The sequence below is a fragment of the Eucalyptus grandis genome, chromosome 3, assembly GCF_016545825.1.
Source record: "Eucalyptus grandis isolate ANBG69807.140 chromosome 3, ASM1654582v1, whole genome shotgun sequence".
In the NCBI taxonomy this organism is placed as follows: domain Eukaryota; kingdom Viridiplantae; phylum Streptophyta; class Magnoliopsida; order Myrtales; family Myrtaceae; genus Eucalyptus; species Eucalyptus grandis.
The window spans coordinates 13,942,411-13,968,248 of NC_052614.1; the positions used below are offsets into that span (position 1 = coordinate 13,942,411).

General features: G+C 39.4%; 2 protein-coding genes across 2 annotated transcripts; both read left to right on the forward strand.

Moving 5' to 3' along the window:
• Positions 1-9,073: 9,073 nt before the first annotated feature.
• On the forward strand, positions 9,074-14,068 carry LOC104436738 (proteinaceous RNase P 1, chloroplastic/mitochondrial). Its single transcript, XM_010049601.3, has 7 exons — positions 9,074-10,950; positions 11,035-11,124; positions 11,230-11,411; positions 11,544-11,664; positions 11,805-11,873; positions 12,068-12,182; positions 13,584-14,068. The coding sequence occupies exons 1-7, from the start codon at positions 9,103-9,105 to the stop codon at positions 13,826-13,828; spliced, it is 2,670 nt and encodes an 889-aa protein (XP_010047903.2). The 5' UTR covers positions 9,074-9,102; the 3' UTR covers positions 13,829-14,068.
• Positions 14,069-15,183: 1,115 nt separating this feature from the next.
• LOC104436736 (probable protein ABIL5) lies at positions 15,184-17,700 on the forward strand. Its single transcript, XM_010049600.3, has 9 exons — positions 15,184-15,348; positions 15,537-15,640; positions 15,759-15,841; positions 16,089-16,236; positions 16,338-16,437; positions 16,590-16,626; positions 16,746-16,906; positions 17,049-17,110; positions 17,239-17,700. Exons 2-9 carry the CDS (start codon positions 15,560-15,562, stop codon positions 17,332-17,334), a joined length of 768 nt encoding a protein of 255 aa, XP_010047902.2. The 5' UTR covers positions 15,184-15,348; positions 15,537-15,559; the 3' UTR covers positions 17,335-17,700.
• Positions 17,701-25,838: the final 8,138 nt, after the last annotated feature.

Below are 25,838 nucleotides of genomic sequence, written 5' to 3' on the forward strand. Positions count from 1 at the left end.
TAATAATGCTTGTCTCTGGAGGAAATTTTAAAAAATAAAAATACCAAGAATAGTCAATGTCACAGGTTAGGTAAGTCAATGGGGAAGCCCACTACGAGCGTTCCGGGCAATTGGCCTAATCCTAGGCTTGGAAAGGAGGTGTGAAGAGAAAAAAGCACAATGCCAACGTGGAAAATGTAGAAAAGTCGCGAAAAAATAGGTATTAATTATACCTCGATGATAAAAATATTTTCTATTAACGGATTTTTTGAGTAGCATGAATTCTTTAAGTTAAGCACATTTTCCAAATTGTTGATTTTACGTGAGATAAACGCATCTTATTGCCCATTTACTTTATTTGCTCTTTTACTAACTACCCGTTTTTATCAAGAGAAGGGTTGAGATTATATAGCTGTCATGATGATCTTGCTATATTAAAGATGTAGTAAATTAAATAAGGGATATTTCGGTTTTTTTTCAAGTATTGATCGATAACGCATGATACCAGGATGATTATTTTTGTATCATGATGGTAATTGGCCAAAGTCGTTTGGTAGAAAAAGAAGCGATGCCCAGGAGTGTCCCTGAACACTTAAATTAATATAGTTTTACAAGAAAAATTGTAATTTTCAACATAATAAAATAGACTTAATGCATGACCAAAAAAGAATAGACTTGATAAAATTTTATGAATCGACAAAGATGCACGCTTTGTGCCATTCACGTTCCAGGCATGTTCCACGCAGTTGGGCAAAAACTCGGAAACCGCATGGCTGACTTTGACGCCTCGGTCTTGGTCTAACTCTAACCAAACGTTGGCCAGAACTTCCCGTCGAGATTGAAATCTGTCTGATTCCCTCTTTTCTCTTTCTTGGCCGAAACTTCGTGTCGAATGCCTTGGGGGTGTGGCGCACGAATTTGATTCTCAAATGTGACTGATGTTGATGTCCTTGGAAAAATGTACCTAATGTCGGGATTTCAATGGTATTGGTGTGAATCCCTATTTGAGCAATCGCCGCTTGGATAACCGAACCGGCGTGGGGCCGGATGTACCATGTTCGATGGTTCAATGAGCTAATTATTCCCGTGGCTTCGGTTCAGAGCATTTCGGAATTAAGAAAGTCATAAATGCACCGTATTGATGTGAGGGAGTGCGCCATTAAGATCGCCCAGAAAAGTAGATCGATCGAGGTGTTCAAATCACCTGATCGCTAGTGTTTACACGAATTTGGCCCCATTTGACCTAACAAGGCCAAGCTTGGCAATGGTATGGAAACTTCAGAGATCAGTTGGGCTGGGCATTGCTCTGGTAGCCGATTATCAAAGAAACGAGAAAGCCCTTTTCGGCTTACTCTGCTCAGGCGGAAGACGCCCTTCCCTTGTTCACGAGGCCGGGAGGGGCGCCGCTAGCGGCGTCGCCGTGCCCTCGGGTGCTATCATATAAGGGCGCCGTGCTTGCTCAGAGGACGTTCTGGATTAGAATGCGGTCGAGATGTAGTTAGTACAATACCGCGACGACTGATCCGAGGTAGGAGGGCCCTTCAGCAGAGCAGCTCCAAAGTAGCGGAGACCCGGATTCTACTGGGCGGAGCGAAATGAATTTTGCACCTTGCTTGAGACTATATTCTTGGTCTTCTGATTCTGGTCAAAACAGTATTTGGGCCCCCAAGTTTTTTATTTTTTGGGTCTGATTTGGGCCCCCAAGTTCGCTTTCGTATTATAATAACAACAGCTAATTTACAAAAAACCCATAAACACATAACTTAATTTTTTTGAATAAAAATCCTAAATTCGTACATTTATGATAAAATTATCCAAATTAATTTTTTAACAAAAAAGAAAAAATCCGTACATTTATCACAAATTTACCTTCCATTAATTTTTATTAAATTAGATTAATACTACAAAAACTACAAATTAATATACCTATGAAAATGGAGAGTAAAACCCATATGATATACCCTCAATTGTTTTTTTTTTTTTGGGTAAGAGGTAAGAATGTACCCTCAATTGTTATGTGTCATCTAACTTAATAATTTGACGGTAAAATTTAATAAAATTAATTGAGGGTAAATTTATTAAAAATGTACCGGTGTAGAGTTTTGGTGAGCAAAAAATTAATTTGGGATAAATTTATCATAAGTATATTGATTTGGGTTTTTCGTGATATTAACCCTAATAACAATACTTAAGCAAGTGTTAAAAACTTGTCCAATTATGAAGAGCCAAATGACCAAGGTAATTGTCAATGGCTGTTGACTTGGGGTGAGAAAGACCGAGTGAGATGCAATGGAGGTGCTGAAGGCTCTCAATCAGCAAGTGTAAATAGTCGATAGAATGAGAATGGAAGATGTAACAAAGTAGCCAAGTCCGGAAACAAGGGCGTCGGTAAATGAAGCATGGTTTAGTTGACAGAAGCCACAGCCACTGAGGTCTACAACGTGTAGTTAGTTAAGTTATAGAGCGGATAATCTCAGGTGTGGTTCGCCAGAGCACGTCGACGTCATTATGAAGAAGCAAAACCGATACGATAAGTCCCTAATGGTCAAGGATGAAAAATACGGGCTTTCTGACGGCCGTTGAATAATGGAACGTGGGACTAAGAAGGCAATCGGTGAAAGAAGCTAAAGATATCGAGGAGACAGTGACTGAAGGAAGATGTTTTTGTATTCTCTTCAATAGTTTGTAAATGTACAGATCTCTGTAGATATAATACAAGGAGTATACAATAAATGGAAGTAAATGATTTTATGTATCAATCTAAATCTAAATCTAATATTTGATTGATATGTACACAATTGTAATTGGCTCTAATTAGATCAAATTTCCCATCGAATATCATGGGCAATCCCTGCATATCTTCCAACACTCCCCCTCAAGCTAGTGGCTTGTAAATGTCCAAGATGCCCAGTTTGCTCAATATATATGGGTGCTCTCTTTGACACAAGGGTTTGGTAAAGATGTCTGCTGGCTGTTCTGTCGTCCCAATTCCCCTTGTCTCAATTACTCATTCTTGGATTTTTATCCTGTGTGAAGTGACAATCCACTTCTGTATGCTTGGTTCTCTCATGCACTATAGGATTTGCTGCAAGCTTGAGAGCCGCATGATTGTCACAGTATAACTTCGTTAGTCTTTACACTTGTACTCCGAGATCCTTAAGTAGACCTCGTATCCACACTATTTGGCAGGTGGTTTTGGCCATAGCTCGATACTCTGCTTCAGCTGAGGACAAAGACACAATGGGTTGCTTCTTGGTCTTCCATGAGAGAAGTGATTCTCCCAATTTGATGCAATATCGGTGGATCGATCTTCGACTTATGGGACATGTTGCATAGTCTCCGCATCACAAGATCTTTGTCATTTCCATGTCACATTTCTTGGATAGGAGTATCCCAAGTCCTGGACATTTCTTTAAAATTTTCACAATCTTCAAGGAAGCATCCAAATAAGATTTCTTTGAATTGCGCATGAACTGACTAAGTGTCTGTACTACATAGGAGATAGTCATAGTTAGATATATGAGTTTCTTAACAAGCCTTTGATAACCTAATGGATCTTTGAGTATTGGATTATCATAATCAGCGGTAGTCAACGTAGTGTTCTGCTTGATGGGAATTACAGCTGGCTTGCATCCTGATAGACCGTTTCTGATATAATCTCCAATATAAATTTTCGCTGACTAAGGGAAATCCCTTGGTCAAATCGAGCAATTTTAATTCCAAGGAAATATTTGAGTGCTCCTAAGTCCTTAATGTGGAAAGTCGCATGCAAATATTCTTTGAATCTTTCTATGGTAGCTTTATCATTTCCCATAAGAAGAATGTCATCGACATATATCATCAAATAAATAAATGGCATACCTTTGCTTTGTGTGAATAAAGCATAGTCATTTTGGACTGCTCGAAGCTTGTTGTTGCAAGAGCATTCGCAAATTTAGCGTACCATTGTCTGGAGGTTTGTTTTAACCCATAAAAGGATTTGCAGAGACGACATACTCTATTCTCCCCCTGTCTCTGTAAGCCCTGAGGAATATCCATATAGATCTCTTTGTCTAAATCACCGTGGAGGGAGGCATTGTGCATGCCCATTTGATGTAGAGGCCAGTCATTAATGGCAGCAACGGTTAAGAATGAATGGACTGTGACATTTTTGGCGACTGGAGAGAATGGCTCGTGGTAGTCAAAGCCTTCTCGTTGGGTGAATCCCTTGGCTACCAACCATGCCTTAAAGCACTTAATGGAACCATCGGTACGATATTTAGTCTTGTAGACCCATTTGCAGCCAATTGTTTACGATTAGGGGGCAGTGAGACCAGATCCCATGTTTGATTGTCAATTAGTGCCTTTAGTTCTGCCTTCATGGCCTGTTGCCATCTCAGATTAATAGACGCCTCATCATAACTAGATGGTTCTTTGTCTTCTGATAAGCAACTAATGCAACATCTATGTTCCTGTGATAATCTACGAAAGAAAATATAGGATGAGATTGGATACTGAATACTTGGAGAATTGTGAGTGGCACATATATAATCTTTGGTCTGGGTTGGAGGTTGTGTAACCCGACCATAATGTCTTGGATGATTGACTTCCGCAGGAGAAGGGATTGTCTCATTGGAGGGCAGTGGCAAGATATCCTCGATTTCCTCATTAGTGGTGGAGTCTTCTGGTGTGTTCTCCAAGAGATTTTCTGAGGAGTTCGAATTCTTAGTTGGAGTTGGTGTTGTTGCTGGAATAAGTGCAAGAATAGGAGGAATATTCATCGGTTGTCCTAGTGATATGTAACCAGAATCTTGAGGTAATGCTTCATCATATAAGAGGCCACGGGGATGGGAGGTTATCCCTGAATCTTCATCTGGAGATGTCTTCTTAGAGAAGGGAAAGATGTTCTCATGAAAGATTACATCACGACTTACAAATAATTCCTTTGTGGAAATCTCAAGAACTCGATACCCTTTTTGTAGATTGGGATATCCCATGAAAATGCATTGCCGAGCATGTGGACTCAACTTGTCTCGAGGACCTACTGTTGCGACATAGCATAGACATTCGAAAACCTTGAGGTGTTTCAGCTTAGGTTTCTTCCCAAATAGCAGTTCAAATGGCGTTCGCCCATTGAGTATCCGAGTGGGCATGCGATTGATTAAATAGGCCGCTGTGATGACACAATCTCCCCAATAATCTTCTGGAATTGAAGCTTGAAACTTCAAGGCACGTGCGACTTCCAATAGATGGCGATGCTTGCGTTCAACCACTTCATTTTGTTGTGGTGTATAAACGCATGAACTCTCATGTTGGATGCCATGAGATGAAAGGAGCAAGGACCAATTATGACTGAAGAATTCTCTCCCCGTTATCAATACGGATCCACTGAATGGATTTTCCAAACTGATTCTTGGATAATGCGACGAATGTTTTTAAATGAGAGTAAGCTTGATCCTTAGACTACATCAAAAAAATCCACGTTGCACGAGAATAATCGTCTACTATGGTGAGGAAGTAATGAGATCGATCATGATTAACTGTATGGTAAGGTCCCCAAATATCCACATGAATTAAGGAAATAATTTCACTAGTACGGGAGCTACTGGATGGAAAGGGTGTCAGAGATTGTTTTGCAAGAGGACATATAAGACATTGAGGACAAGGAAAGGAAGCATTGTGACCCAATCTAAAATGCATAAGGAAAATTTTGTCATTCATGCTCAAATTACACAAGGAAGGTTTATTCAAGGAAACGCAAGATAAATCAAAATTACTTGGAAAGCTTGACCAAAAAAATAGTCCTTCAGAAAGGCTATCCCAACCCATCAGTATGCTAATTGAAAGGGCCTGAAAGAAACAGGTATCAACATTGAATAATACCCAACATGAATTTTCTCTGCAGACTTTTGATACAAAAATAAGATTAAATTAGAATTCTGGGACATAGAGGACATTTTGAAGAATAATCTGAGGATTGAGATTGACTGTTTCCTGTCACATTAACATGAGTGATATTTCCATTGGGTAATTGTACGGAAACAGGAAAATTCAGTCCTTCATTTAAACTCGAGAAAAATCCTTTGTCACATATAATATGATCGCTTGCCCCTAAATCAATAATCTATGCTGTCCTTGATATAGAATTAATCAAGTAATGTGTGATACCTGAAAAATTCCCTCCTTTATTAGAATTATCCAATTTTTGCAATGCTTGCATCAGCTGTTGGTATTGTCCATAAGTAATAGGAGGATCAGCATTTGGACCGGTGAGTCCACCGACTTGATAAGCTGCTGAATTTGTTTTCCTTTTTCTCTTGGTTTTCTGTGCAATTTCCAACAGCTATCAATCATATGGTTAGAATGTTTGCAATATTCGCAAAACAATTTACCCTTTCCTTTGAGATTTTGCCCGAAATTCCTTGATGATGTGGCGAAAATCTGACCATCCATTCCTTTAATCGCGGATTCATCTCCGCCGTTCGATCCGCTTAAGACATCGAGCCCTGTAAGTCATCGGATCCTTGCGCTCGATTTGGGCCGTTTGATCCTTCCCTTTTAAGGGAACGCATGTCTCCTCCGCCAAACCCTAGCGTGCCTCTCTTCTCCTTTTCTTACGCTAGGGTTTTGTTGGCTCCGTCTTGCTGTTCTCCGCGAACTGCAAGGGCTATGCTTTCGTTGTTCCTTGCATGTTCCGGTGATGCGAGCTGCTGGGTCTCCTCCTATACAGCCAGTTGAAAGATTCGTCCAATCGGTGGCATGGGATCCATGGCAAAGATCTGCAAGCGAAAGGTCGATATGTCTCGTTCAAAATTAGCGTAAAGCGTGTGGCTTTCTTCCTATCTTTGATGGATCTGTACTATTTGATCGTGGATTTTGGGCCCTCAAACTTTTCTTCAGCTACTTCGAGGTTAGTCCACAACGACGATAGCTTGTTGAAACAAGCTGTGACCGTCATGTTCCCTTACTTTAACTCACTGAGTTCCTACATTAGTGTAAAATTTTTTGCTTGATCCAGTTTACCGTATATCTCTTTGATGTTTTCCCACATGTTTTTAGCGTACTCTGTTGGTGGAAGTCCATCCGTGACTTCTGGAGAGATGCAATTTCCAATCCAGGTTCGGACAAGTCGATTGCTCTTCCTCCAGAGTTGGGTTAGGCGTTCATCGAGAGGGACTGGAATGGTTCCGTCAAGGAAACCATCTTTGTCCTTTGTTGCTAGGGCGCGCCAGAACTCCTACAACCACCTGGGGTAATTTTCTGTCCCGGTCAGCTGTTGGCTGATTAGTCGTAGTTCTGGTCCGTTGGCGATTGAAACGAACGGGGTTGCCGGGTTCTAGTCGTTCGGTGAGAGCTGCTGTTGGAAACGGGAGAAAATTGAGCGTGAGATTTGGGTAGAGACTCGTACCTAAACCCGATTCACTTGACTCGATCAGTTAACTTGCATTGAAATATCCCGAGTAGGGATTTGTTCCCATACCCGATTCACCCAACCTGCTTGTTTGCTCCAATCCGACGGTTGGGCTTGCCCCACTTGTGGCTGGCGGCCCCCCATCAATTTGGACGTGGTTCTAGTGGCCCACATATCCAGGCGATGATGAGTTTGGGTTTGGCCCAAGGTATAATGGATAAGGTATCCACTAGTAAGGTTGGCCCGTCATGGGTTGCCCCATATTGAACTAAGCATGTGTGGGCCGCCACTACACGGGTTGGGCTTGGAACGGGTGTTGCTCCATTGCTGGAAATGTCGCAGGTGGATTCTGAATCTATGAGATCTGAGGGACGACTTCTCCAGCGGGCTGGTTGCCAGTAGTAGAAGCTTCATCTTGCGAGCTAGCCATGGTAAGGGAAAAAATTTCTTCTTTTGAGAGTGACTCTTATACCGGATGGTATTTTGTTTTGTAGGTCAGAATTTTCCTCGCAAAAGGTCAAGGCGGAAGCTTAAGTCAAAAGCCCGGAGGCTCTGATACCATGAAAGAAGCTAAAGATATCGAGGAGACAGTGACTGAAGTTTGTATTCTCTTCAATAGTTTGTAAATGTACAGATCTCTGTAGATATAATACAAGGAGTATACAATGAACGGAAGTAAATGATCCTATGTATCAATCTAAATCTAAATCTAATCTTTGATTGATATGTACACAATTGTAATCGACTCTAATTAGATCAAATCTCCCATCGAATATCCCGGGCAATCCTCGCATATCTTCCAACAATCGGTGAGGCGGCGAGCGGAGAGTGTAGAGAAAGAAACCGTCAAGTAAAAGTCATTGATCAACATTCCTAAAAACAGGTCTCCAAAATCTAGGAATCACGTACGATGCAGTTGTTGTCTTTATTGGTAACTATCTATAGTAGCCATAACTATTAAAATTGTGATTTTTACAATAGACCATCATATCAATCCATGAAAATCGATTGTTTAATCTTTACTTCATGTTTATTTTTACATTTCAATACCATTTTATATGACTGAATACGATTGTCTCTATTCTTAATAATTTTAATTTTCTTCACATTTTCTATCAAAAAATTTGCAAATGATTTTTTTCACATCCTTTGTCGATTTCCACCTCCATTTATATTTCCAAAAGGTTTCTCATTGACACTTTTTGGCGAAATAGTAATGAAGAAAAAACTAATAAAACATTTAAGAAAGCTTTTTGATTTTCATTATATTTCAGTTCTTCATGACACAAACATAAAATTGTAATTGGAAGTTGGTTTTCATAATATTTCCAACCTTCCGTCTCTTTTAATTGTGACGATGGCATAAAAAGTCAAAACAATGTTTAAGCAAGCTAACAAGGAGAAAAAATGAATTATGAAATTTATTTGGACAATGCCAATGTCAATCGTTTGCTTGTAATATTAAAAATATATACTTTATATAATTAAAATTAGGAAGCAACATAAAATAATTCTTACATAAGTACTTAATGGCATTGAATATTGAAATGTAATTTTCCCATGGAAATGGCGCCAATTTTCTGGTCATCCCAAAAAGATTCAATTTTTTTCATTTTCATTATGGTAATTTATCCTTTATTTATTTTTTTTATTTTTTTCTAATTGAAGGAAATATTATCAACCGATATCGTTTAGCGGGAGGGAAGCTGAAGCTCCCTCCTTAACGGCCACAAATGGCCTCCCTCGCCTTCCCTCCGTCGCTGCACCACCACCGCCGCCGCCACCTCGCCTCGCTCCCGCCGTACACGCCGCCGCCTCCGACCGCCGTCGATTACTCCAGACACCGCCGCCCAACTTCCGCTTTCGCCCTCCCCGGCCGCTCGCTCGCCAAGCTCCCCGCCGCCGACCGCGGCCCTCCGGCGAAGGCCGCGGGCGGTTCCGGAACCAGGGAGAGGGCCACCGGCAGCTCGTCGGCCCGGCCTCCGAGGGCCGGCGGCGACGAGAGGTGGCAGAAGGAGTCGCTGAAGGACCTCGTGAGCTCGATCATAACGGAGCGGGAGCGGTCCGAACGGAGGGCCGGCGGCGGCGGTGAGGGCGGTAAGAGGAGGGCGCCGAAAGGTAAGGCTACGGGGAGGGGCTCGATTCTGAGGCGGAGGGGTGATGTTGGGGTTGGGAATGGCGGCTCGCGTGCTGAAAAAGAGAGTGCGGCGGGGAAATTCGTGGATGACGGTGGTGCCAGTTCGGGAGGTAGAGTGGGAAAGCGGAAAACGAGCAGGAATGTCGGCGGTGGTGCGACGGAGGCGGCTGGCGAGAGTAGGAAGTCCAGGAAGAGTAAGGACGAGTCGCCTGAAGTCCGGTTGAAGGTCGCGCTGGATATGTACTCGAAAAGTGGGGATTTTTTGGGGGCGGTCCAGTGGTATGATTCGGCTCGGAAGGAAGGGATTCAATTGGGGCAGTATCATTACGCTGTGCTGTTGTATCTCTGTGCTTCTGCGGCTGTTGGCGTCGTTCAGCCTGCTAAAAGTGGAAGCGGTGCGAGGACTTTGAATAGGTTGGACTTGTTGAATGAAGATGTCGCTACGAATCGCGTCAAGTTTGGTGAGGAGGATGAAGTCGTGTCAAATGACCTCCTGTCAATTGGCGCCCGTGGTATTGAGGGAAAAGCTGGCAAAATGGATTTACGTTCAAATAGGACGAATGGCAATGTTGAGTATACCGACGAAATTAAGAGCATCAGGCAGAACTTTAATGGGTTTCCAAAACCCAATGCTCATGTTTCAGATAGGCTGAATGATGTAGGAAAAACTAAAGGTGATTCCTCTGACATTGAAAATGAGGCTATAGACCAAGAAGATCAGGTTGTGATATTTGATGAAAATCTCAAGAAGTTTGCGGTTGAAAAGGGATTTGAAATCTACAGGGAGATGTGCTCGGATAAAGTCCCAATGAATGAAGCCACTTTGACATCTGTGGCCAGAATGGCGATGTCAATAGGTGATGGAGACATGGCGTTTGACATGGTGAAGCAAATGAAGCCTATGGGGATAAATCCTAGGTTGCGGTCCTATGGTCCTGCTTTATCAACTTTCTGCAATAGTGGAGACATTGAGAAAGCATTTGAAGTTGAAAATCATATGCTGAAGAATGGTGTCTATCCAGAGGAGCCTGAACTGCAAGCACTACTTAGATTAAGCATAGCAGTTGGAAGAGGGGACAAGGTGTATTATCTGTTGCACAAACTCAGAACAAGTGTAAGGAAGGTCTCTCCCTATACTGCAGATATAATTGAGGACTGGTTCAAAGGCAAGGTAGCTTCAAGACTAGGGAAAAGGAAATGGGATGAAAGAGATATAAGAGAAGCAATTAAAAATCATGGTGGAGGCTGGCATGGGAAAGGTTGGTTGGGAAGAGGCAAGTGGAGTGTATCACGTGCATCTGTTGGTTCTGATGGCTCATGCAAATGCTGTGGCGAAAAATTGGCCACAATTGATCTTGATCCTTGGGAAACAGAAAAATTCGCCAAGTCAGTTGCAGCCTTGGCTCTAAAGAGAGAAAAAAACTCGAGCTTTCAGAAATTTCAAGTATGAAATTCTCTATTCAACCCTTCCTCTTTTTAATTTTCAATGTGTCTCCAAGAACCAGATGGACTAATTTAGCATTTGCAGAAATGGCTTGATTATTTCGGACCATTTGAAGCAGTAATTGACGGAGCTAATGCAGGCCTTTTTAGTCAGCAAAGATTCTTACCAGCAAAGGCAAGTATTTTGAAATTTGAAGACAGATAACCTGTAAAGGTCCATAGATATTTAGAGTTGTAGTTTTCTGATTTTTCTTGTACACTTGTTGAAATTGATCTGTAGGTTAATGCAGTTGTTAATGGAATACGTCAGAAGCTTCCTTTAAGAAGATGGCCTCTCATTATTTTACACAATAGACATATTACAGGAAAGAAGATGGAAGTACCAGTGAACAGGGCAATCATTGACAAGTGGAGAAATAAGGATGCACTTTATTTAACCCCTACTGGATCCAATGATGACTGGTGAGATTTTAAATTTGCAGATTACAATCATAAAGTTTACATCTTTATTGTCATTCCGGGGAATATTGAAACCTCCATAGTGCATGCAGTTTTAATAAATTAAACTGACATGAGGAATAACGTGCGTTTCAGGTATTGGTTGTATGCAGCTATCAAATTTAAGTGCTTAATCGTGACCAACGATGAAATGAGGGACCATACGTTTCAACTTCTAGGAAATGACTTCTTCCCCAAATGGAAAGAAAGGCATCAGGTGAGTCTCGTTGGATTTCCCGTTAATCTTGATTAGTAGTCTTTTTTGCTTATCAAGGTCACTAGCCTTTTAACTATTTTATCATTTCCCTAAGAGTTGCTGGTGCAAACTATAATAGTATTTGTGTTTCTGTTTTCAAGGTACGTTTCAGCTTTTCTGATGCTGGTCCAGAGTTTCACATGCCTCCTCCATGCTCTGTTGTAATCCAGGTGAATAGCACAAAATTTATTTTCTATGCTGTATGCATCTTCTCTTATAGATGGATATGGGTGATACGGTTGAGTTTTTGTTTGTTGTGGTGTGTGCATGCACGCTTGCATGTTTGGGTGCATCGCATTTGCATCTTGCAAACTTTAAAAGGTTAAAGACTTCATATAATCCTCTGGTGAAACAATGTCCACAGGAGTCCGAGAATGGCCACTGGCACATACCCATTTTGCTGGAACACGAGTATGAAGCAGATAGAACATGGTTATGTGTGACGCGTGCTAGCTCTGGATTGGCAACCAGACCTGAAGGTAGTAGATTGTATGCTGAGTCAAGTTTACCATTTGATAAGCTGAAGTGTCTATTTTTTATGATAAATCCTTGCATGCCCTGCCTTTGGGCTGAGTAAGAACGTTATTCATCAGAACATACTGGATGGCAGTGTTGAATACATGATCTAATTACGTAAGCTTTTGCTGGCCCCCCCACCCAAACGCCCTCCCCCAAAACACACACACACCCCAGAAAACAAAGATTATAGAAGCTTTTGGACTTGGACTATTTTATCTTTTGCTTTTTGTAATCTAAGCTCTATGTTTCACCTTGTTCATTCCACTTTTGCTTATGGTATGCTTTTCTCTTGGCAAAACAGCTCCATATAATTTTATATCTCTGTTGATTTATGAAGAGAATAACTAGTCTAACCAGTTCTGACAATTAAGGACAAGAGCAATGCCCATGTTAAAAATTTAAGGAGAAGTGCAAATTCAATTTTAAAATTATTTGATTTCCACACTGATGCTAGTGTTTCTGGATGAAATATTCTTTTGTTCTGGTCTAGATCATTTTAGGTAATGGTGACTGGTGCTTGGTCTTATTTTAATAATTTTTATTTGCTCAACACTCTATCCTCCTCACCAACTGATTCTCACTACACAGTTTTGTTGCTGATAAGAAGGGTATCTTGTCCAATTCCCAGTCACTAGGTTCACCACCTAACCGTTTCCCATCTCCACAACTTCCAGGGCTGGGGTATTGGGGAAGTAGAAGATACAAAAGCCTAGAAGGCCATTCTTAAATTTGGTTGATATCAACATTTTGTAGTCATGGGAAGTTCCATTCTTTATGGATCTTGGATTTTCTTGTGATTCAGGATTATTATGGAAAGAGAGACTAGGTTTCTCAATTGGCAGTTCAATATATACTATGTTCTTCATGTCTTCTGTCCTAGAAAAGTTCTAAGGTTAAATCTGGTGGTAAAGTATTGGTGTTTACTCTTCAGTACAGTCTCAAGGACTTATTGAATGCTTCATTAGCAATCAATAGCAACATCAAACTAAGCTTCTTGTCCCACTAATCTAGGAGGGGAGAAGGGATAATCTGCAAGCAAAGTGTGGTGGCAGGTGTCAATAAGCAATCACATGAATATTTTCATCATCTGTAGCTGGGTTAATTAGTTTTCTTGTAGTTTCTATTTTGTGCAAGTACCTTAATTTATTTCATAAAGCTGGTTTCACTGAACACATGTATGCATGAATAGCCGCTCTTTGTTGTCTACTGGTGACAAAACGTTCTGGTATATCTTGTTCTGCTGCCAAGAGATATTCATATGTGATTTTTTCAAAATTATTGTCTGCTCTTTTCTAATTAATAACATAAAGTTTGTTCAATTAGTTTTCTGGTTTGATTTTTAAGTCTTTGCGTTTGTTTAGATCTGCAATTACATCAATGGAGCGAGCAACATGTGATGGAAGACAAAGACCCACAAGATGGGGTTGATCCCTTTTCAGAAACGCTTCAACCTAACCATGATAACGTTAGAAAATCACCTCCTGAGACACACCAAAATCTCAAAAACATATTTGCAGCGGCTGTATCATCATATGACAGCACCCTTCTGTCAGAACTTGACACTGCAGAGAGGTGTGGTAATTGTATTATTGATTTCCAAATATAGATTCATCGATAACAGTTCACATCCTTTTGTTATCTTCTCACCTAGATCAAAGAACTTGGAATGCCTATGTATAGACATAAGGCACATTTGTTTTTTTAAGGTGTAGAGAGCCCTTCGTTGGCAGAAAAGCTTAGTTCGAATAGATATAAATGTATTTTACCAAGCATTGTAACTATGGAATGGATGCATTCTCTTGCCTAATATAATTCAGGAAGAATTTTTCCAGCTTCCTTTTCCTTTGGTCGGTGTTGGGTATGAAGTTGGTGCATCTGCCCAAAAATCTCTTTAAGGGTCACACCGGATGTGGCTTTGCTCATTACTGATAAAAATTGTTGCAGGCGGAAATACTCCGAAAGTATCAATTCATGCGGCTTACGGGTAGAATCTGTGGATGCACCGAGCAAACTCGTTGCTATGTTATCACATTAGGATATAGGGCTATTATTTTGTATGATGGTGTCCGTATTTGCTCTTCTTGTTTGTGTCGTTCGTGGCATTGACTCTTTGTGAAAAGGAGAGATGGATCTGAAAATGGTTGCGCAGACATTCATTTTCATAGGATGATTTCTTGGGGGAGAAGCAATTGACCATGCTATGGACGATGTCTCTTCTCCACCACAATGTGCCACCAAGAAACGGAGAGATTAATCTCTTTTGGAACCGTCATTTCTCTTTCAAATGAAATTATAGTTTTCGTCCAACGTTGATATACGGGGGGACTAGCAAATGGTCGAAGAAATTGAGTACATGCCTGCTCTTAAGTTGTAAGGGGGACTCCACATGAAAGGATTTGACGTTCACGCAATGAGTGTCCTTTGTTTGGTTTTATGTCTCTGCCCTAATGAATTATTGGTCCAGAGAAATTCTATTTTTGTTATTCATGAATTGGTTGGTTTAATATGTAATGTTATCTTTAAACTTTTGATTTGTTCAATATAGTTTTAGAACTTTTGACCAATATGCAACATAGTCTCTGAACTTTTCATTTGTTCAATGAGATTTCTCAACTCCGATCCAATGTGAAATGTAGTTAACGAATTTTTAATTTATCGAATTAGAAATCACGTTGAACAAATTAAAAGTTTAGAGATAACATTGTATATTTGGCAAAGTTTAGGGACCAAATTGCGCAATGCATACATTATAAAATTAAGAATAACATTGCATATTAGACTAAAATTCAGAAAATCTGCACTATTCTCTCCGTGATAAAATATTTCTCGTTTGTATTTGCCATGGGCTCGGTGCATGCGAGACCTTGAATGGTCGGTTTCGCGCTGGAAGTGCAGTAGTAAGTGGGCAAGAATCGAGGACATGCCGTTCCTGGGTATATACAATTCTTTGGCATTTCGTTTATTCAGATCTTGATGTGTCGTGATGCAATGCGTGGCCCTGGAAGTGATAGCACTGTCCGGAACTGAACGTGCCCTTTTCTCCTCCATGACGGAGGAGAGAGAAGGGGAGGGACACAAGATCACGGGCTGCAACTTTTTTCCTTGTCCTCTTTCGCTCCACTTAAGGTTGTTCTTTTGCCCCTTTTTTGACAGAATCAAATCTTGAATTGGGTTATCAGGTTTTGGTGCATCGAACAGTTCATTAATAATAGAATCACGAGTCACGAGCACCCAGTCACCTCTCTCTCTCTCTCTCTCTCTCTATAGAAGAGAACCGCCGTAAATAAATATAGTATGTTCATTTCTTTCTTCAGTCAGGTAGATTCTGAAGAAGGGAATGGAAGACCCCAAATGCACCCGCACAAACCCGGAAGCCGATGAGTCCGAGGATGTTGTTCGTTTCGAAAAGTCTCTTCGAGTAAGAATTCCATGGGCCCTTGAAACATGTCGCTCAAATTTTCTTTGTTTGGACTCTGCATTTGTTATCTTACCCTGGTTGCTGAGTTGTGTGGTTCTGTGCTGCTAATCTGTCGTAGGAGCTTAAAGATTTGCGGTCTCAGCTTCATTTTGCTGCAGATTATTGCGAGTCGACGTTCTTGAACGCGGAAGAGAAGAACACGTGAGCATTTCTTACCATCGAAACCTTAGTCTTTTTCTCCCAGGAGAGATAATTTACTGCTTAACTTTTCTTTAATGTAAGCAAGTTGCTTGAAATCTAGTTGGACTTGCTAGAGTTAGTTGAAAAGCAACATATATAAATTTAGCAACCCAGAATTTGCTTCCTTCACTTTTCCAAGAGCCGGTTTTCTTTATATTTCTTTTTACTGACATTAAGTGAAAGAAATCTTTTCTTTTCTGGCTCGCAGCATTGTTGACAACACTAAAGAGTACGTATGCAAGGCCATGGTCACCGTAGTCGATCATCTTGGGAATGTCTCCGCTAATCTCAATTGCTGTATTTCCAACGCCTGTGAATTCTCTAATGCGGAGCTTCGGATTAACTGCCTGAAGCAAGTCAGTCCTTTTATACACATTGCCGTTAGTAAACTCTGAATTATGTAGCAAATGAGGATTCTTAAGCATAAAGGATGATTCAACTTGTTTTTGTTCAACAGAGACTTCTGCTGTGTGAAGAGTATTCTGGCAAGCTCGCTTCGACTGGAGTACAATGGGATGCTGTTCTTCCAAGACATAGCCCTCGATACTTATTAACTTGTATAATTCTACCTTTTCTTTTCGATGAGTAACTGCTAACATTCTCATTTTTGCCTAATTTGAAAAGCTAGTAAATGCTGATGTTATTCCTTAATTGTCATTCCTGCTTATGTTTCTTACTGGAGATTAAACCCTGCTGTTTTCTTGAGCAGCTATCACTAATGTTGGGAGGCCAAAGGAGGTTGGGAGGTAATATTCTAGGTCAAGTAGAAGATATAAAGCTAGAGATTCATGAAGTCATCAAGAGCTTTAAGGAAAGTTCTTTGAATTGAATTCTCTGTTTCATTTTCTATGCCCTTGCGGTTCAGGGATTCTGAGACACAAACACTGAAAGCTGGAGAGAATCGTGAGTTCAAAACAGAGGAGGACGTGCCGCTTTTCTTGTATACACATACAAACAAGCCATTACTTTACAAGAGCTTAGCACCACGAGCTGATGGGAGGAAGACAGATGCTAATTTATCAATAGGTACCCTTGGAAGCTGCAAATGCATTAATTGCTCAACTAATCATAAGGAGTTACTATTAGGTTCTTTTTACCCAACTCACTGACACTGTGCATGCTTCTCTTATATGATTGATTGTCATTCTTCTTTTGGTGACCGAGACAGTTTCTGTCCGTGATGGCCTGTCCATACTGTCGAAAAGCTTCAGCCCTACTTTCCATTTCCAGGTGAATAACATAGCAGATGATGCCTTTTGGCCCTAATTTGGTAGAAACCACACACACATTGTTCGTGCAAACACATTCAAGTAATATGTGATTGCCTGATAGCTCATCATATTCTTCTTATGCTGCAGGGTGCTCCAAAACTTGGACGCAAAGTCCTGCACAGAAAGTCAACTCATAGCAGCGACATCATATCTCTCATTCGACGCATTAGATGGTCAACGTGAGGGCAGTCCATGGTTATTCCATTTGCAGGGCGAATTTACAATCAATTTCTGGAGCCTCTGGCTGGTCACTGGTGGGGATGACATATATTTGGAATGCGACTCGAAAAGATCAGTATCCAGCCCTTCCAGCTTGCAGTTCAATGAGTGAGTCCTCCATGTAATAGCCAAAAATGATCAGTTGCTGTATCTTGAGATGAGTGAGGATTCTGCATAATAAAAATGCTCAGTTATGCAATTTCTGAACTTACATTATAAGTTCCTGTCCCAACTCATGTGACCGAAACCAGAGAACCTTCATTATCATTAGATACACAACAGAAACATTATTCTCCAGTACAGGATGATCGAGTGTAGGCTGTTTGTTAATATCGACGCAGTCGATTATATCCCTTTCCTGAGTCTTCACTGCGGTCAGTTGTTTAAGAATGTCATTTCACAAAACCGAAATTGAGGAGATGATCAAGAATTACCATAAGTGTCTTGACTGGTGGCCTGTTCATCAGATTGACACGCCTTTCCAACTTTAGATCATCGTATTCTTCACTGCGTGCCATCTCACATAAGGAAAACGCTGAAAAACACGAACAGTAGTAGCATAAGTTTCATTTTTAGTAGCATAGTGAGTAAAAAGAAAAAAAAAAACAAAGAAACGAAGAAATTCAAATGAGGGCTATCTAGTTTTCGGGCTATTCCTTTTTATAAATTTTAAAATATATTAAGTGCATATTCTTTTTACTTTGGCAAAATCAAAAAGGATAAATGATTCAAACAACGCACATTGGCTTCTCAATCTCAACAAGAGGTCATCTTGATTGAATTTCACAGGTGTGTTTGTCTGAAGGAAAGTTTCATATTAAAAAACTGCTTTTGCGAAATTATTTTTCAAAGAAATACCTACCTTTTTAGATTAGAGAATTCATTTTCTTAACTTTAATTATGCATATATTTTTTTATTACCGTAAATGATTTTTCATCGACTGATTATTTTAAGAACCAAATGCATAACAATTCAGAAAATTAATTTACGAATTCTTTTTACTCAAACAAACAGACGGGTAAATTAAATTGGAATGGGGCTGTCCACGCATGTAAATTTCCTTGAAGAATGCATTCTTGCCATCTGCCCCAATGAATCCTTCCACTTTTACATCATTTATTACTACATTGGGTACGAAACTTTTGCAGAAATTGAAATGTCATCAAAATCAAAGAACAACGTAATTAATTAATATGATAGAACTAAGACTCAGAGTTGAGTTTCCTCAATTTCTAGTCACATTGGCAGTGAATTTCAATCAAAGCGGTTTCCACTTCTTTGATAATGGGATTCAATCCAGTTTGTAATTGCGGGTTGCTAATAACGAATTATGACAAATCGACAGGTAAATAATGTGACAAAAATCAAGAAGGGAGCAATTCCAGGCGATAATATTGTTTTATCCAGAAAAAAAGGTCCATGCAATATTGAATAATTTGATCATGAAGCCATTTCTGTGCTTCTACATGTTCTTGAGTACAGCTTTTCTCGTGACTCTACGCAGGTCATAGCAATCGTCAATGGAAGCACAATAGGGATTTCAACAGGAGACAGAGCAAAAGTCTGAAAGTAAGAATTAGAATATGAGTAGAGTAGAACCAAAAAAAAAAAAAAAAAAAAAGGCCTCAAGGAAATGGTGATAACGAGGGTCGAACTTGGGACCTCTTCCTCTCACTACTAATCTCCGTTCTATGGAAGCAAAACTATGGAGTTCAGTGAGAAAGCCCTAAGTGTCATCGATTTATTGAGAAAGCCCAACAGGCACCTAAAATCAATGACACTTTAACTCCGTTCCAAATGCCTACATATACAATTATATATTATATACCCAATAACTATATTTGTCAAGCATATTTAAGAGTTCGGTATGTTTAATCTTTCTGTTAATTAGATCCCTCTTTATGTAGGCTGCCTCAAACAAATAGGAATTTCCATGTATATGTAAAACCTATTGCTAATATAAATTGAAATCGATGCAGAATCAAAGTGCATAACAAAAGACGGTCAAGATAGGTCTGAAATCATAAAAGAAAGTGGAGGAAGATAGGACAGCATGATGGTTCCATTTATTTTACTTGTATTGCTTGAAATAATTAATCGATGAAAAATATCACTATTATCTACAACAATATGTATTGGTGGATGATAAGAATTTTTTTTTTGTTAATTTCTTTTTGTAAATTATACAAGTGATCATATTTAGGAAAATATTTTCAAAATCATTCATTTTTTACATAATAAATGCACCTGAAAAGGAAAATCAAAGGAGGATGGAAGCTGGCAGCAAAACAAAATTGAAAACCATTGAGATGGGAGAGAAATGGGACACCAAACAAGGGAAGAAAATCAGTTAAAAGAAAGAGGAAATGGGGAGAAATCCCAAAGATCGGCAATAACTCAATAAAATCAATATCAATTCATAATCAAAAGCTAATTCCAAGAACAGGGCTTCGTCATCTTGTTTCGTTGAACATTTTAAATTTCACTTCTCAAAATGGTTTGTAGACAATTTCACGAAGTCGAAATGAGCGTTCAAAAATAAGTTCTTTTTATTCCAACATTCATCGCAAATTCTAATCTCAAAGAAATAAATAATTTAAAATATATTTTCTTAAAAAAGATCGTGCTATTTTCAATCTTGCTTTTATATTACTCATCACACCAAAAGAAAAATGAATGAAAAAATTAACTTTCCACAAAATATTGAGACATAAGTCATTGTCTATAATGAAAACATTTTATATGGGCTAGTTATTTCAAGTAATATAACTTATCGTTTTTAAGAATTTTTTTTCCAAATCTTTCATTTTCCATCAAACAAATGGAGCCTAATGAAATGCATTAACAACTATATGTAAAAAATATATAACATAAAAATGTATGAAAAATATGTAGTGTAATTGATGGGCTAGTTATTTCAATTAATATAACCTAATTTCCTAATTGGATAACTATTAAGAATGAAACATAATTAACTGAATTCTTAACGAGCTAATAGTATAATTACGGTGTGATCTTGTGATAATTAAAGGATAACCACAAAAGTTTCCTTTCTCCAACATGTGTGGAAATTGCCAAGCCAAACATTGATCTTTCTCTCTCTCTCTCACATGGAAAATTTCTAGCCAAAAGTTGACTCTCTATTTTCCACGCTGGTGGTATAGCTAGCCAATCATTTCCCATGGGGAATCAAACTAGGTCGACACCCATTGAACTTTGAACTTTCTTCTAATCACTATCGATAACAATCGCACACTTTCTATCATCTTTTTTCATTGCAATCGGCAAGGGTTGTGGCTCTCGCCCAAGCCATCGCCGGCCATAGGCAAGGGCCAAAACTATAAAATTTGTCTCAATTGGTGCTGATCATGCTACATAGGATAATCGACATCTATATTAATTATTTATGGTCAAAATTGATCGGATGAACTTTGCTTGATACAAATGCAAAATGTTTGTGATTAAAGGATTTTTTTATACTTTTTTCCTGGACTTTCAATATTCCTCATTGCTTTCTCTCCTTAGGTCTTTCCCTGCTCTTTTTCACATGAATGTCCATCCTCCGAACAAATTGTCTCGTTGGAGCATCCAAAAGTCCTTGTTTGACATGACCGGATCGTTTCAAAGGAGCTCGTTTAGGCTTATCTTTGGAATGTTAAACTCTTATAAAGTGTTTCAATGCAATGAGAAGATTGAATGCATAAATGCAAATAATTACGGAGAGACGGATTTTGAAAAACGATTGAAATATATCAAGTGCTAATTAAATTGCCATTACGTCCTTTTTAAAAGTCTGTTTTGTGCAACTATCCATTGCAGGTTCTGTAAGACATAACGCTTCAGAAAGCTCATCAACCAAAGCAGTTGTCCATCAAAGTTGTTCTACCTGTGGTAGCTTTCCCATTTACATGCTACCCTGCCGCTGACGACAGTTGCAAAATTTCTGTTTTTCATGATAAAGTGCAGTCCAGATGATACGTTTTCACAAAGAACTTAACATGAGATTCCGCTGCCTGCTTGATTACTGAATTGAATCTCTAAGGTTGTCAAATCATATGGAACAAAATTCTAACTCAAATAATCTGACAATCTAATTACATTGTGAGCATCTCAATAGATATCAACTTACAAATGATATTTCACAATCGCAATTCACTTGATAGAAGAACAATAAATTGCATCATGAAGAACACTAAAATATGTCCATATTCACGCCAATCCAGCTCAAATAGCGCAATCGAACATCAATTTGTTGACATCAAGACAGTGAAGCCCCGTGCATTTATAAATGCGAGGGAAGAAAAGGTGGACTGTTTAAGAATCAGAGGGGTCAATGTATCGAGAATTCATAAAGTTCACCAAAAAAAGGTGGGAAAATGCTTGTCCTCAGAGTAGTTGCAATTTTAAAACATGAAACCGGAACCTGAACCATCATCGTTCTCAAGCCAACGAAAAGAAGAAGAAGAAGAACACATTTCTGGGGAGAGAATATCACTCGGAACAAAGTACGCAGACTGTGGATCCTATGAGGACGTCGTCTGAGTACAAACAAAAGCAGTCGTTTCTCAAAGTGGTGAAGGCAAGCTCTTGAAAATAGAGCAGCATATCGAGACCATATGCAACTCCTATATCATCACAATCCGCGAAAAGACTAGTTGATACTCATCCAAGAGGAGAGGTGTCGCGACCTACCCTCGGGGAGAGGGAACATGTTTAGGGGTATTGTCTAAAGGACGGGGCCTGGCGCCCATGATTAGGCGCAAGCTCTCCCAAGTCCATACCCGCGTGAGGTTGGGATATTTTTAAAAAGTTTGCACAAAAGGAGTCGCCACTAGCCTATTGGGGTCGGCTAGAAATCAAGTGAGGCATGAGAGCGTGCCTCACTTCCTACGCAACTAGAGAGTCTAGGATCGTGGACTTGATTATACTAATTAACCAATTAATATCCTTTCGGTACCTAATCTTGTTCATTTTAAAAGAAATGATTTTTGTCAGGCAGTCTGAATTGATTTTATACCTATCCACTAACATGTGAGGTGATCATACGGGTGCACAATCATTAAAATAACAATTAGCAACTAAGAAAAACGATTAAATAAATTGCATGAAAGAGCAAAAATTCAACACCAAAGAAAAGATAAATACTAATCCTAACTAAATTAAAGAGAAGCCAAAATCAACACATCAATATTATGCATTCAAAGGCATTTGTTCCGCAAGGACAATTGAAATCTTAAGGTAAAGCCCGAAAGGCTTAATCAAACTTAAACACAATTCTAAATTGAAAGGTTTCCTATTTTTAGGAGAAAATTACTCTAAAGATTAATTTCAAACTTTTGACGAAATTTAATTTTTTTTTTTATATTTTTCTATTCTTTTTTAAAAAAACATTCGAATTTTCCCCAAAAAAATGATTTTTTTTTACTTTTTTAATTTTTAGATTTTAATTTATTATTATTATTATTATTATTATTTTAAAAGGTCGAATTTTTAATGTTTTCTGAGTTTTTGAATTTTCGGAAAGTTTTTTGAATTTTTATTATTTTTCGATTTTTTTTTGAAAATTTTTGAATTCTTGAAATTTTAATATATTTTTTATATTTAATATTATTATATTCGGATAAAAGGTTCGGATCGGGTAGATTCGATCCGGCCATTGACCCGACCCAAAACCAGATTCGCTCTTTCGGTTTGAAAAAGAAAAAAGATTTTTAATTAATTTTTTAGTTTGTTTTAGTTTTAGTTTTTTTTTTTTTTGGCTTCTCTTATGCTTTGTCTTTTCCTGCACTATCCTCTTCATCCACGCCGCCTTCACCGAACGTCTGCCTCCCCACGTCTTTTCCACCTTTTTTTTTTTTTTTTCTTTTTTTCATTTCTTTTCATTACTCTTTTTATTTCTTTTATTTCTTGTTTTTCTTTTAAGCTTTTTTAGGTCGTCTTCTTCCCTGGTCTTCTCCACCTTCGCGTTTGCCCACTGCACGCCCGAAGCTTCTCTTCCAAAACATGGCCTCATCGAGATTCAACCAAACAACAACGCAGCCCGGAACAACCGGCGACCCTTCCACCGCCGAACTTCCATCGGCCACTAGCTGGCCAGAGATCGTCACCATCATCGGCCGAGCATACCCTCCTCGGCCAAACACTGAACAAACAACAACGACGATGGGAACGTAGCGAACGACCACACGACCGACGCCCAAGGTCACCCAACACCACCGGAATATCATAAAAGAGCGCGACACGCCCGGACAACTCGATTTCAGTCAAAGACAAAACCGCGGAGACTGGATCTCATTGTGGCATTCTATCAAACAGGCGGAGGCCGCTCCCGAATCACAAGGTTTCTAGCTCAACTAGGACCCGAACCCAAACCAAGACTCTCACCAACAACAATAAAACATACAGCAACCAAAGAGGGAGTGAACAGGGCCGGAGTTCACGCAAACCAGTTGAACGTAAACTCCGGCTCGGGATGCACGGAACCGGGTGAAAACAGGGCGCAAGGAGGACGTACCGGGTCCAATTTGAGGACGTTGGCCGAGGAGTCGTCCGGCGGGGCTCGCACGCAGCTGAAGCGACGACTGAAGCTCCCTTGCTCTCCCTTAGTCGCTTCCTCGCTCGGACTTCTTTTCCCTCTCGGTTTCTCTCTGGTTCCTTTCAGCTCCTCCTCAGCTCTCTCGGTTCCTCATAGTTCCAGAAGAAGGGCGTCGGGGAACCGGATTCCGTGCAATGTCGAGCCTCTCTTTGGCTCTTTACCCTCTCTCAAGTGCTTCTCTTGCTCCACCTCTCACTCTCGAGCACCTCTCTCGCTCAAGCTCTCCACCTTTTCTTCTGTCTCTACCCGGTTCTTTCTCCCATTCTCCCTGTGCTTCCTCTCTTCCCCTTCTTTCCTGTTTTTCTTTTGCAGGTTATCGTGCGAAGACCAGCCGTGCCAGCTACCGGCCGGGCCGCTCCCGACCAGCGGATCACGCTGGCCGTCTGCCATCCGATCCTCTGCTGCTCCTGCTTTCGCTGCTCGCTCTGTTCTGTCTTTCTGCAGGTCCTAGAGCGAAGACCAGCTGGAGGGAGGAAGAACAGATGCGGGCCGGGCTAAAGGAGAAAGGAGGCTGGGCCGGCCCAGCGTAAGGGCAAAGGGAAAGGGAGAGGGGCGGGCCGGGCCAAGGCCGGCTCCGGGCTAGCCCGATTTTTTTTGTTTCTTTTTTTTTCTTTTTGTTTTTGTTTTAGTGATTAATTCCTAATCTTGTACATAATAAAATAGTAAAATTTAGGTGTCAACAAGAGGTAGGGCCTATTTGTTAATATTCTTTATTTCTTTTTATGAACAAAATTTTATTTTTTGTTCCAGTGAACAAAAAGAACATAAACGCGTTTGTTTGCGTTTTTTTAAATCTATTTTTTTTATTAAAAACACATTTTGGAACAAAAACAACAATTTTTAAGAACAAATTTTCTCTCTCTCTTTTTTCTTTCTTTTCTTTTTCTTTGGCCGGTCGCCGGTCTCATCCATGGCGCAGAACCCAGGCCGATCGCTAGCCATGGTCGAGGCGAGGTGGCGGTGGCCAAAAGAAAAAAAAAAAAAGAAAGAAGAAAGAAAATAAAAATAAAAATATTAAAAATTTAAAAAAAAAAAAAAAGAACACAAATTTATCAAACGTGTTTCTTTTCATTTTTTATTTTCGTAACAAGTTTATAAAACTCATTTTTATTCAAAATTATTTTTTTGGTAAAATTTATTTAAAAATTATTCCCAATGTAAATACTTTTTTCTATTTTTATTCCCTGGAATAATTTTTAAACAAAAATATTACAAAACACGAATGTATTAGCTGGAGCATAGCGTTGCTGGAATAAGAGAAGTGATGAGTCGTCCGCAACTGCGAAAATCCACGAGGTTTGAGCTGGAATTGACCGAAGCTACATTGAATTTGTACGGCTAATTATTGGGAATGACCATGTGGTAGACAAATTACTTTGAATTTGTACGGCCAATAATCGGAGGTGTCACTCTTTTTTTATTTATTAATGTTTTAGTAGATTTATTTGAAATTCGAAGATTATTTAATATTCCACATGACATAATCCTCTTTCACTTTGACCTATTTTCTCTATTAAAGACAGATGTAAAATAGCATTCGGTCACCAATTTACCACTAATTTGCAACTTTAACGATTTTAGTGTTGATTCTTAAAAAGAAAAAGATATTAGAAATGTCATAATTTTTATATGACGCTTATTTTAGTGCCAAAACTTTTCACCAAATCACTTTAATGCCACATTAAAAAAAAAAAATCACTTAAGTATCTCCGATGAAAAATTCCAATAAAATTTTTTACATGGCTTTGTTATAATAAAAAACAAGTCCAACATATACGATAAGGTCACCTTTTATGACAAAACAATGCGGCATCTTTTGTTGACCATATCATTCCCATGGTGATGTTTTATTGCGGGCCAAATTAGTCCCGA